General features: G+C 41.1%; 1 protein-coding gene across 6 annotated transcripts in view; it reads right to left on the bottom strand.

Annotated features, from left to right (window-relative positions):
• Positions 1-13,270, bottom strand: part of COL14A1 (collagen type XIV alpha 1 chain) — a 224,796-nt gene that overhangs the window by 73,821 nt on the left and 137,705 nt on the right. For all 6 annotated transcript variants that reach the window (XM_061123880.1, XM_061123879.1, XM_061123883.1 and 3 more), the window contains exons 32-34: positions 11,146-11,288; positions 7,294-7,403; positions 5,285-5,443 (exon numbers count right to left, since the gene is read on the bottom strand). In XM_061123880.1, the coding sequence (XP_060979863.1) occupies positions 5,285-5,443; positions 7,294-7,403; positions 11,146-11,288 (412 nt within the window). The remainder of the gene's footprint in view (positions 1-5,284; positions 5,444-7,293; positions 7,404-11,145; positions 11,289-13,270) is intronic.

Raw genomic sequence — 13,270 nt, 5'->3', positions numbered from 1 at the left:
TTGAGAAAAATCTTAGCAAATAACAATACCAGCAAACATTTGCTGAGAACCTGGCTGTGGGCCAGGCACTATCCCAAGGACTTCACCTATATCATTTAATCTTTCAGTCACCACTAGGAGGTCTGATAATAGTAATGTCTACCCCATTCTGTAAATTAGGACTTGGAGTGAAAAAGCCTGAGTAATTTAAACCCATGTTGAAAGCTGAATTCCTGTTGAGAGCTTAACAGCACACCTCATTTTCTTGTGGTTTATTTTGTGAACAGATCATTAGTCTAATGTTTAAAATGCAGATACCCCAGCCTGACTTTACAATGCCATTTGACTTTATAATGACTTTTGTTAAATGAGTCCCATTATGACAGCATTAGATTCAGTTAATTCTGTAAGTCATTCATCCATTAAGAAATTTTCCATTTCTGAATAGAGCCCTCAGTGTGAAAACATTTTAGTGAATGAAAAGATTTATTTAAAGCCAAGGCCTTTCACTAGTCCCGGGATATACCAGGCTTTCTTGAAGTTTTCAAATAAACATTCACCACACGATCACCTATAACAGGACAATGTCTCCATACAAACCTTTGGCTAAACTTCTTTTGCCCTCTTGAGTTATTGGGATTCTTATGAGTTCATTTTACTTATTCAAGAGGTTGAATACCTACTAAGCGCTGAATGAGGCCAATACCATCATCTGAAGAACGCTTGTGGGCTGGCTTTTCTTTTTCAAGTTAGATGAAGTCAGAAGCCTTTTCTGTGTGAGTACAACAAATTTATTCATAATTGTTTTGCATTCGTAATAGTTTAGATTCCTCAGCCTTTATTTGGAGACTTCTTTTCCAAATCACATTTCTGGGGACTGATTTTTTAAAATCTGGCTTTTATTCCAGAAGTAATTAAACAAACACTTATACAAATTATGCAGGAAACATTACAGAGATAATATGTCAAAGATCTTAGATTTGAGTACCTAAAAATTCAAGACAGTGTGGATCAAAATAAACCATACTTTAAGCATCTAAGAGGCAGCCCTTTTTGACTTTCGCAACTTTTTTCCTTTGTAACTAACAGCATTATGAAAAAAAAAATCTGCAAAAGAAAAAGACCCTCCCACTTTCACTTGTTATAATCTCTTTCAAGGGAATACTTAGACAATTACAAATGCTCATTTTTCATTATTGGACATTTTTGTCTGGGCATAGCACAAAAGGCAAGTCATTTGGGGTCAAATGTTAGCATGAAAATAAGATTAAAATATTTTTTGGCAGTTGAGGCACTGTGTTCTGTGAATGGAAATTAAAAGGGACTTCCCACTTAGTACCATATTTCATCTTATGATTTTTTTCTAGTATATCATTTTTAAGCTTATAATTTGAAGTCAAGCTGTACCTGATCTTATACAAATATTTAGAGAGCTTTACATTCCCTGAGAACACAGGAGAAAGAGTCCTGGGGACCCAGGCCATCTTCTGCTTTCAATCTGGTGTGTAACTTTTACTGACTCCACCTTCAAACCAAGATTTATTAAGCACTTACCACTTGTCAGCTACTTAACAGGGTGTTCCTACTCGCTCTCAGTCAACTTACTGAATTTAAGGGAAACCGTAACGGCACTATTCAATTAGGAGATGAAAGAACATCCGTTGCAATTGTTGGTAGTAATTACAATGTTGAGGTGCAGAGATGCTGGGGGGGGGGTGCATTTTGATCACATTTATTTCAAGTCTGTAATTCAAATAATGGTAAGTTTTTGAACTTGCCAGTGGACAGACAGGGCATGTGGTCACTGTCACAGACCAGAGTCCTTCCTCTGCCTTCAGTTTTCTCATAATCAATCTGGCCCAATGGAAGAGAGTTCAGAATGGAAAGCAACTCGAACACAATCTCACATCTCACTCTCCTCACGTTTGAAAGGGGATCTCTCCCTCTTATTCAGGTCTCAGTTTCTGCATCTATAAAATGGGGATGATATATTTTCCTAGGGTTGTTGGAGGATTAAACGAGAACATCTTGAAACCCTCACACTGCCTAGTCCGTGCGTGTGTGTTATCGGCCAGTCATATCCGACTTTTTGTGACCCCATGGACTGCAGCTGTCCTGACAGCTTCCTCTGTCCATGGAATCCTCCAGGCAAGAATACTGGAGTGGATTGCCATTCCCTTCTCCAGGGGCCTAGTCCACATTAGGCAATACATATTAGTCACTATCATCATTTTAAGGATCAAAAGATACAATCGAGTGAAAACACAACCATTTCCTTGAGATTGGAAAACATCTGTTTCTATAGGATCATTGACTTGTCTTCTATTGATTCCTACATTAAAACTTTAACTCAGAAAATAAAATTACTAAAAATTCTATAACATAACTTGTATTTTTTTTATTTACACATCAGAGAACTAAACAAATAATATAATTATCTAGGTGTTAGAGTTGAAAAGTGGGAAAAAGATACTAAGAAACATGATCAATGCCAGAAGCTCAAAATTTTTCTTGACTCACCTCTGACTGCAGCATGATAATTTCATTAGGTATCAGAAAAAGTAGAAGAAACCTCTCAGGACAAAGAAGACCGGAAAGGAGAGGACCAGTTGTTATGTCTCCTCCCCTCTGTGCTTTGCCAGCTAGATTCAGCCTGCTTATTAGCTTACTCTCACTAGAGAATTTTTGCTGCCGGTAAAGTCTTGCATGTAAAAAAGTCAGCAAGTAAAAACTTGCTGAACACAAGTTTTTATTTCAAATATGAGTAATATCAATACAGTAGTTACTATACACCTAAATCCATTAATCTCTTCTCCACTCAACTTTGGTTTAAAAAGACTATAGCCGAGAAACAGACTCACAGACTTACAGAACGAATTTACAGTTGCCAGAGGGGGAAGATGGCGGGAAGGGATGGTTAGGGAGTTTGGGGTGGACAAGTACACGCTGCTGTATTTAAGATGGACGACCAACAAGGACCTACTGTAAGCTCAGGGAACTCTGCTCAATGTCACGCAGCAGCCTGGATGGGAGGGGATTTGAGGGAGAGGGACACGTGTGCAGGCATGGCCGGGTCCCTTTGCTGTCCGCCTGAGACTATCACAGCATTGTTAATTGTCTACACGCGAATAAAAAATAAAAACTTAAAAATAATAAAAAGACTATATTCTTTAAAAACTGGAAATTTAGAATCATTCCATCATCTGGCATTTTTGAACTCATCACTGAATTTGCCAGGGAATACTGACCTATAACTACTAGCCTCTCTGAGATGATAATCACTCCTTCTGGAATGACCCAAAACTTGTGCATTGCACATTCCCTCTTGCAGGGCATTAGAATCCACATGTATTTCAAGATTATGTTAGCAATCTGTGATTTCTAAATTGAGAACTGAAGACTGAAGCTTCTCTCTTGTCTTACACTGAAACAAGTATTGATAATAACCCAAAAAACCAAGTGAGCTTTCAGTCACATTCTTGAGATCTAATCTAATATCATCCATTCCAACACAATCAAATTCCTCAATAAGTGGGTAGACTGAAAATCTAGTAATCCTTTGTAGACTTCTATTCTAGCAAAAGCCACAACTTTTTCCTACTAGCTCTACAAAGAACTCTTTAATGATTGACTTCTATAAATTCCCTTTTGTCTACTACTGGGTGGATGTTAACCACAGAGGGTGCTCTGTTTAATTGCTCTTCTTTCATGAACAAAAGTAAAGATTTATTACTGGTAGACCCTAAACCTATAGTTGTTTTTGCTTTCCGAACTAAATTCCTTAATATTTAATTGGTCATATATTTTGGAGTAAAATTACTACATAGAGTGTAATTTGAAATACAATTAATTTGTAACTGTAATTTTAACACTGTAATTGCAAAGTATGAGCTATAATTAGGAGACAGCATGATATCTATTAGTGGACTGTTGTCCATACCACAGGTGGAATATGATATATGCAAATTATTTTAAGAAAAATTCAGATAGATGGCTTTCTATTTAATTTCTAACAAGTGTTTCTTGAGAAAATACTCTTCATACAACTTTATTAGATACTGTGATATAAGGTCAAAGGTAGTAATTGCAAACGAAGACCGTGACATGGTTTCTATTCAGTAAAGAAACTGCCTGCAATGCAGGACACGTGGGTTAGATCCCTGGGTCAGGAAGATGCCCTGCAGAAAGGAATGGTTACCCACTCCTGTAGTCTTGCCTGGAGAATCCCATGGACAGAGGAGCCTGGCAGGCTACAGTCCATGTGGTCTGAAGCATATTGCAAATAATTTTCATTTATTTGATATACTAGAAGATTTCATTTGTATTAATACTAAATGATTTCAGTTTTAAAAGACTTTGAGAATCATCAGGTCTTTCTAAAATTCCATACAGCTGGCTAGTTCTATAGGTCTCTGAAAGCACAATAAGAGTGAATCTTAATTAACTTGATTATTCTGTTACACAGAAGAGAAGTGTAGATGTGAATACTTGGAATTGCTTACAAGAATAAAATTTCCTCCAGGTTAATTGGTTCTAATTATAGAATGACTCAAATTAGAGAATGTTGCTAATTAGCTGTGAATGTGTGGTCTTAAAACAAAAGTTTGTGCACACTGCTCTTTTATGTAGGCATTAACTGAAAAGAATGTGATTTCTTTGCCAGTTCGAAGTCTCTTGGTCTTAAACTCCATGATTAAAAAAATATGATAAAAATATATCTTAAAATGATTTTTTATTTAAATATTAATGATAAAATATTATTATCCCTTATTATTAATGATAAAAAGGGTTAACTTGATATAAGTAATAGCAAGAACCTAGTTATAAAATGCCCAAATCTAACCCACATGAGAGGTTTACATCAATTTCCCGTGTATAATAATAACATGCTTTATACAGATTTGGATCTGCTCATATAAATGAGGTTCATCCACAGTTTTGATTCTCATTAACCAACCATTTATGCCACGGTATTTTATTTGAATTTTTAAAACATTTTACTATTAAAATTTTCATTTAGAAAACAAACTAGTCTAATTTCTGGAGCATTCTCCCTATAATACAGCAGAGAAGCATATTGCAAGAGCTTTGAATGTTGGTGTTTTAATTCATTTCAATAAATTCATTTCATTCACTTGAACTCCATTCATTAATTATATGTTTTCTTATCATTCATCAACTATCATTCACCATCACTCCCTCCATCTATCCCCTTACCAAGCTCTTCCCCTGGAAAATACATTATTATATTTTAGGAGAATTTTTTTCCTCAACATAACAGAGATTCATTTATTTATCCACTCACCGGTGCAGAGTTTCCATTTGGTCCTCTTGATCGAACCATTCTCCCCAGGACTTCGACACCATCCAACGTGATATTAGATGACGCGTTTATTGCCTTCTCACCCACGTGCTTGCAGTCAATAACCACTTTGGCCAAAGTCTTGCTGACAACAATATGTAGCTGATGAAAGTAAAAATGTTTTAAAAGGTAAGAAGCAGGAGAAAATATCAAACAAATTTGCATAATTGCATGACTCATCACCAAAAAATATGCAAGGGAAGAAAAGGAATTCTGTCTACTTAAGCACTTTGCTTGAGAAGAAAGGTTCTACTTTAAACCACTTCCATGACTATCCCACATTCAGATACCATCTCTATGGGTTTTTTGTAAATACTAATGAAATCTCACATGCTTTTCATTTCCTCTGTAATATTTTTTGACTACTCTGTGACTATCTAACCAAGAAAAAAATCATCTCTAGAGGAAGTTGATAAATACATGACAATAATTCCAAAGAAATGCTAATGGGACTATTTTGAACCATAAACTAATAAATCATGTGCATCTCTCGTGTTTCTAAGATACCTTATTTTAAGACACTTGTGGTTGTACAGTCCTAGTAACAAGAAAAAAATATTTTATGCAACTTTTCCTATGCAAAAATGAGAGAATTTTGTTATGCAATTGTTCTTATACGGTGATGGTATTCAAAAGCCCATAAGGTAGCAAAGTTGTGTAGATCAGACATATCTGACCACATTCTACATCAGGAAACAGAAGCCAAGATGAAGACTGCTGACAGGACGAGAAGGGTGTGGCTAAGACGCAAGGTTTTTGCAACACCGCCGAGTAAAGGCTCTGCTCTCTGGCACTCTGTGTTGCATTCTCTAACAGCCCAGATAGCAGTGGGATTATTCACTACAAGGGAAACAGTAAATTTTGGAAGGAAGCCTGTCTACTCCAGTGATCACCAAGATGAAATGTTTCATAGATGTGAAATATGAAGGAACAGATTTCTATCACATGTGCCAGGTTAAAATAAGAACAACTAACGTCATGTTTTACAAAATTCTTCCTCAGGGCAACTTATTATACAATGGCAGTGATGGGCTGTCTCAGTGCAATCTGTCTACATATTTTAACATGATTTGGCTGCTGGTACTTTAACTATATTGGTGGCCAGGTAGACCAGCAATCCTTTCTACATAACACATAATGTAGGGAATTTACAACTATCTACTTAGTAATACATTACCCTCCACTACCTGGTTCCTCAAAGTATCAACCTGGACCACTTCTACGATAGGAGACCAAAATTTGCCATCCCAAAATGTCTCTTTAGAATGCAGATTATTTCAAGTTGAAAATAACCAAGGTCCAAAAGACTCAGAAAGAAACTTTGAGCTTCATGCCTAAACTGCCTAAAAGAATTTAGACAGAAGGTCCACTCCCAGAACAGGGCTATTACCAGCAATATCTGCAAAGAATATGGCTAGTTGTGTGTGTGGAGGGAAATCTGTGTCCCATTGACTCATTTATTTACTAAATATTTGCTTTTCCATCTCCATGTGAATTTTCTTCCTTCCTTTTGAAGTTCAAACCCAAACCACTACTTGCATAATCCTCTTTTGTCTTTAGCTGAAGATGGTACTTAAGGGAAGGTTTTGGCTATTTTGGTGAGTTACTCGGTTTTACTGGGTTTCACAATGTTTATATGTTTTTAAACGTTTGTGTTTCTCCCATTAATTTGATTCTTAGACCAGCCAGAAGAACCTAGAAGATCAGTGGAAAATGTCTTCCTCCTGATACTATCAAATCTCCTGGGGTACTGGATAAAAACATACATTTTAGGATTCCATCCCAGAACTACCATATCAGAATCTCTGGACAGTTCACAAGCCCCACAGGTAATTCTTACTATAGGAGATCCAAAGCGCTATGTTTTTCTTTTATTTTTACACTTTTCTATTGCTTGGCCCGCAGTAAATAGAATAAAGAATATATATATACACATACAAGGCATTACTCACCTTGTGAAAGCTTCCATAGAAAATTTTCCTAATTTCAGGTCCTTCAAAAGTAACAGTCTGAAAATCCCCACTGTAGTCATAGTTGAAATACGTTAGGGTTTTCCCACCATCTAATCAAACAAAATAAAAGATTAACAATATTCTACAAAGTATTAAAATGGGTAATTTTTTAAAAAGTCAGCTCAAAATAGTATAACCTCTGTTCTGAGGCTGTGTTTTAAAGTGATGAGTGGGTAACGAAATGGCCTTGGAAGGCCCTAGGCTTTCAGCTGGCCAAGCTAACTGAGGGGGCCACGCGGCGACAGTGAGGCGGGCCCCATGTTGTGCTTCCTCTCCACTGCCCGGCCTGCATGCAGCCCCATCACCATTTTGGGAAAGGGCTGTCTGAAGTTGGAAGTAGAGGGCAAAAAGGAAGAAAGAAGCTAATCAAATTGTTACCAGAGATGCTCCTGATCTTTGCTCGAAACTCATCACCTCTAACCCCACCTTTCACAGGAATGTCCTTGCTCAAAACCTGCCAACTCCCCACCCTGAGCAGGAGAGAACATAAATCTTTAAGTGAAAGGGTCTAGAGACAAGAAAGGAAGCCATAGAAAATGGAAAAAGAACCAGCTAGGACCAAGATGGTGATAAATCTGACCTCCAACAGATCTTGAGTCTCATTATACTTTGATTTTACTATTAAAAAAGAAAGTGAAGTTGCTCGGTCCAGTCCCACTCTTTGTGACCCCATGGACTGTAGCCCAGCAGGCTCCTCCGTCCATGGGATTCTCCAGGCAAGAGTCCTGGAGTGGGCTGCCATTGCCCTCTCCAGGGAAATGGAGATTTTACTACATTAGCATAGTAAATGACACTCTTACTAACTGCCAGCCATTGAGGACCACTGCCTTGGAAAAAGCCCTGCCCCTTCCCCAGTAGCTGGAGGAGGGCACGGCAACCCACTCCAGTACTCTTGCCTGGAGAGTCCCATGGACAGAGGAGCCCGGCGGGCTGCAGTCCACGGGGTCGCAGAGAGTGGGACTCGACTGAGCAACTAAGCCCTGCCCCTTCCCCGCCTCCCGAGCATCAGCCTCACTTCTCTTTGTCTTTACTTTCTAGATCTCTCTGCCCAGGGCGGTGAGAAGCTGATCCGAGAACTCAGTTCCTGCTTCTCCATGCAGCTTGGGTTTCCCATTTGCCTACTTAAGCCTGAATGGAAAAAGAACCCTCCCCCGACTGGGGCAGAGAGTCTGGACTTGGGCTAGGCCCGAGCAGGGTTCATCGGACTTAATTTGGTAACAAAATGTTGAGAAATAAAAACCAGACTCTGCCTTATTTAACCACGGAAGCAACCAGTTCTCTCAGGACGTGTAACTTACACCTCTCCAAAAGTCATAATCCAATGTGTCTTTTATTATGAACATTATGAACAAACAAATAAACAAAGACCTTCTACTCTTGAGTACTTCACGTTACAAGGAACATTTTATTACAAAAAAAAAAAAAAGAATATTTTTCTCACTGATTCAGTCCCAGGTTACAATTTAATTTTTCATTTGGTTTCCAAAAGAAGCAAGTATTAATCGTTTCAAGAGACTTCTTTGTTTTCAAGTCCTGGTTGTGTATAGTTAGCAGCTTACACCTTTTAATCTACAGCTTTCCCTTAGTTTCCGTATCAAAGCAAAATGGTTTCAATGTTTAGCTGTTGACTTATTTCCATGTACTAAAAAGTCTTTTAACAAACACTACTTGGAAATAAGCTTAAAATACTTTCCTTATCCAAATGTTTGAGTCAGTACCTAATAACAGCCACCAAATTTTGGATCCCAGCTTGACTGGAATCTTACACTAAAAATATATGTAGAAAACTCAGGGACATTAACCCAAAACTTGAGAATTCTCTTAAGTGATCATCATTTGTGACTTCCAAGAACAAAGACTAAGAAATTTCCTTATTTCTGCCTCAACTTTCCAACTTCCCAACAATGGAATTTCTCATTCTTCACAACTATTCTCTCTCCTTTCTAGACTCCTCTTATGATGCTCTGATCCAGTATTAGGACTTAAATTTCACACACCCATCAATACTATTTTCAAATGTGTATCTCCATCCCAGAATTCTTCCCCAAACATACTGCTTGCCAACCTGACATTTTTTTCTCTGGTAGGAGAGAGGCACTGCAACATTGTGACTTAAAAGAAAGAAATATTTGCTATTCAGATGACCAAAATATATTTCTCACATATACCAGGTCTTTGTCTATGGTCCCGGCTCACAGTTCCTGAAACCCTTGGAATTTCCTGTGGTGAGAGCAATACATGTGCCTTTGTTATGTTAATAAGGCAGCTTTTGGAAAGCCCTCAGGTCACCTAAGGATGTGGGCTGGTTGCCTGGAAAACCAATCCTGTGCTGAGAGGGTTAGAACTCTCAGTCCAAACCCCATGCTCCCAACTCAACTTCTACGGAGGGGAGAGGCATTGGAGACGGAGTTCAATTGCCAATGGCCAGTGACTTAATCTTTCCTGTGTAATGAAGCCTCCACAAAAACCCAGAAGGATGGGGTCCGGAGAGATTCGGGTTGGTGACCACAGGAGGTGCTGGGAGGGTGGGGCAGGGTGGACCTGGAAACCTCCCACCCCTCTCCAGGCCTTACTCCGGCTTCTCTCCCATCGTTCCCGAGTTATAGCTTTTTATTAAGCGCTGGTAACCTTTGGTAACCTAGCGCTGCAGGTAAAACGGAGAAGGAAACGGCAACCCACCCCAGTACTCCTGCCTGGAAAATTCCATGGATGGAGGAACCTTAGAGGCTACAGTCCATGGGTCACAAAGAGTCGGACATGACTGAGTGACTTCGCTTTGACTTTCTTTTCCCCTTCTTTGGTAACCCAGTGCTGTAGGTAAAATGCTTTTCTGAGTTCTGTGAGCCACTTTAGCAAATTATTAAAACCTGAGGAGGAATCTGTGGGACCCTCTGATTTACAGACTGTGGGTCACAAGGAGAGAAAACAACCTGGACGTACAAATGGCATCCTGGGTTGGAGGTGGTTGCCGGCACCTCCAGTGGAGCCAGTGACGGACCAAGCCTCCAGGGACGGACTGAGCCTGCAGTGACAGGCTGAGCCTGCAGTGACGGACTGAGTCTGCAGTGACAGGCTGAGCCTGCAGTGATGGACTGAGTCTGCAGTGACAGGCTGAGCCTGCAGTGACAGACCAAGCCTGCAGTGACAGGCTGAGCCTGCAGTGACAGACCAAGCCTGCAGTGACAGACCGAGCCTCCAGGAATGGACCGAGCCTGCCGCCGACGGCTGAACCAGGGGGAAGAAGGCCATCGTGTAGGAACCATCCTCAGCTTGCGGGTCCACTAACAGCTCTGGGAAAACAGTGTCTGACTGAAGCTGAATTCTCAGATTCGCTGCTGCTGTCCAAGAACTGCCTGGTGTTGTGTGAGAAGCCTCCCGACACTCCCCAGGCCCCAGCTCGTATGTTGGAATTGGGTCGAGGAACCCAAAGGAAGCATCCGACATTTATCATTTCCTCATAGAAGAAGTGACCTCTGACCCCAGCCCTCCACTGATCCTCCTGGCACCAGCCACGCCCTCCCTACAGTCTCCCCATCACAGGACGTGTCTCTCTTCGCCTCGCTTCTGAATCCCAGAACCTGGTGTCGGCACACAGTAGGACCTCAGTGAATATTTGTTGAAAGCCTGAGTAGACAAATGAATGACTCAACTGTCAACATAGTGCATTATTAGTATTTACCAACGGTTTAAAATGAGTGAGTTACTCCATAATACATACTAAACTGGCAAGATGACACACGACATACATTACTCATATATGTGTGCAAACGTTTTACAAATAAATATACTTACTATCTAAAATGACTCCAACCAATGGGTCAGAATTTTTATTTAAAATCTCCCAAAGAGCAAAGGGCTCCTCTGGAGTATCAGGAAGAATCCGGAATAGAATACTGATTGTATAGTCAGAGGGCAATCCATCCGGATGCAAGTATCTGAAAAACGGAAAGAAAACAGCATATTTTATTGTATCACTCTTCAAGAAGCTATTTATATGATTATAAAAGCAAATACGCTTTCACTAGAAGTGAAGAAACAGAAAGGAAGGAAATAAACGTCACCATTAACCCCACTCAGAAGGGATCCTTCTTTTGGGGTCATGCATTTCCCTCCAGTCTTTAAAGAATGTCTGTAAGTATTTGTTCAGTTTATATAATTTTGCCACTTTCTTTTCTTAGCATCATTTACTACACATTCCATATTTCCTTAAATATTTTAAAGAGCATGATAGTTAATATTTGCACAACCTTCGCTGGTTTGGCTATTCCCTAATTTATCTGACCAGTCACTTCTTATTAAACAAGTAATTTCAAGTTGTAGTACTATAAATAATGTTTATCTACAGTGTTTTTTTTTTTTGGGGGGGGGTTGGGGGGCTTTCCCGGTGTCTCAGACAGTAAAGAATCCACCTGCAATTCGGGAGACTGGGTTCAGTCCCCAGGTTGGGAAGATTCCCTGGAGGAGGGCATGGCAACCCCCTCCAGTGTTCCTGCCTGGAGACTCCCATCGACAGAGGAGCCTGGCGGGCTGCAGTCCACGGAGTTGCAAAGAGTCGGACGTGACTCAGCAATCACACACGGTCTTTTTACGAAACTTGAGCCCTTGCCCCTTTCCGCCACACGCTGCAGTTGGGAGCATTCCCATCTGCTGTGCGCTGAGGCACCATCTCGATCCGCCACACCCAGTGGTGTCTACACATCGCTCCTGCTCCTGGGGGTGAGTGCTGTGTCCAGACTGTTCTGACACCGGCTCCCTCAGGAGTCTCTTCATGGATGAGAGATGCCTCTCTCAAGGCCATGCCGACTTTCTCATGGCGCCTCTTTTCAAGGACTGGTCTCTGAGCGGAGAGAGGGGCCAGAGCCTCTGACTCCAAAGGAGACGCGCCCTTCTCAGAGCGCCTGTGTGTGAGTCAGCCAGCCTCACCAAACCTGCCGCAAAGAGTTGGACACAGCGACTAAACAACAAAATTTCACTGAGAAGCTTACATCTGAAGGAAAACTCATAGGAGATGAAGACATCCGGCCAGTGCAAAGATACTAAAGTGGGGTGTGTTTGGTAGTTCTTGAGAATAGAACAAGAGGTGAAGTCAAAGAGGTCATGGCGATCCAGATAATGTAGGGCCCTGTGGCCATTCATGAGCTCTGACTTTTACTCCAAGGGGAGTGGGGAATCGCTGGCAGATTCTGGAGTGACATGATCTGATGTAAACATTTATAAACCATCACTCCGACTGCTGTTTGGAGAAGAGACTCTAGGAAGGCGAGGGAAGCAGGGGAAGACAGGAGGCCGCAGCAATGATGGAGGGAAGAGACGGTGACGGTGGCTTGTATCAGGGCGGTGACGATGCAGGCGCTAAGGACCAACGCACAAGAGGATGGCTTGGTGGACAGATGTGAGGCCTAAGAGAAGGGGAGGAGTCTGGCTTCTTTGCCTAAGAAACTCGTTAGGTGTAGTTGTCATTGAGTCAGAAAAGGTTGTAGGTGAGGCTGGCTCTGGAGAGAGGAGCAGGGATGTTGTCTAGTAAGCAGCTGCAAGCACGCTAACTCACTTTAGTCGTGTCTGACTCTTTGCCACCCCATGGACTAGCCCACCAGGCTCCCCTGTCCATGGGACTCTCCAGGCAAGAACACTGGAGTGGGCTGCCATGTCCACCTCCAGGGGATCTTCTAAACCCAGGGATCGAACCCACATCTCTTAGGTCTCCTGCATTGGCAAGCAGGTTCTTTACCACTAACACCACCTGGGAAGCAATTGAATATATAGATCTAAATTTGGGGAAGTAGGGACTTCCCTGGTGGTCTGGTGGTTAAGATTCCGAGCTTCCACTGCAGCGGGTGTGGGTTCAATACCTGGTCAGGGAACTAAGATCCCACATACTGCACAGTGTCGCCAAAACAAACTGGAGGGCAATTTGTAA

Source organism: Dama dama, chromosome 21 (genome assembly GCF_033118175.1).
Source record: "Dama dama isolate Ldn47 chromosome 21, ASM3311817v1, whole genome shotgun sequence".
NCBI classification, from domain to species: Eukaryota; Metazoa; Chordata; class Mammalia; order Artiodactyla; family Cervidae; genus Dama; species Dama dama.
Note: the sequence above shows the minus strand (reverse complement) of the source record. Positions and strands in the feature narration are given on the sequence as shown.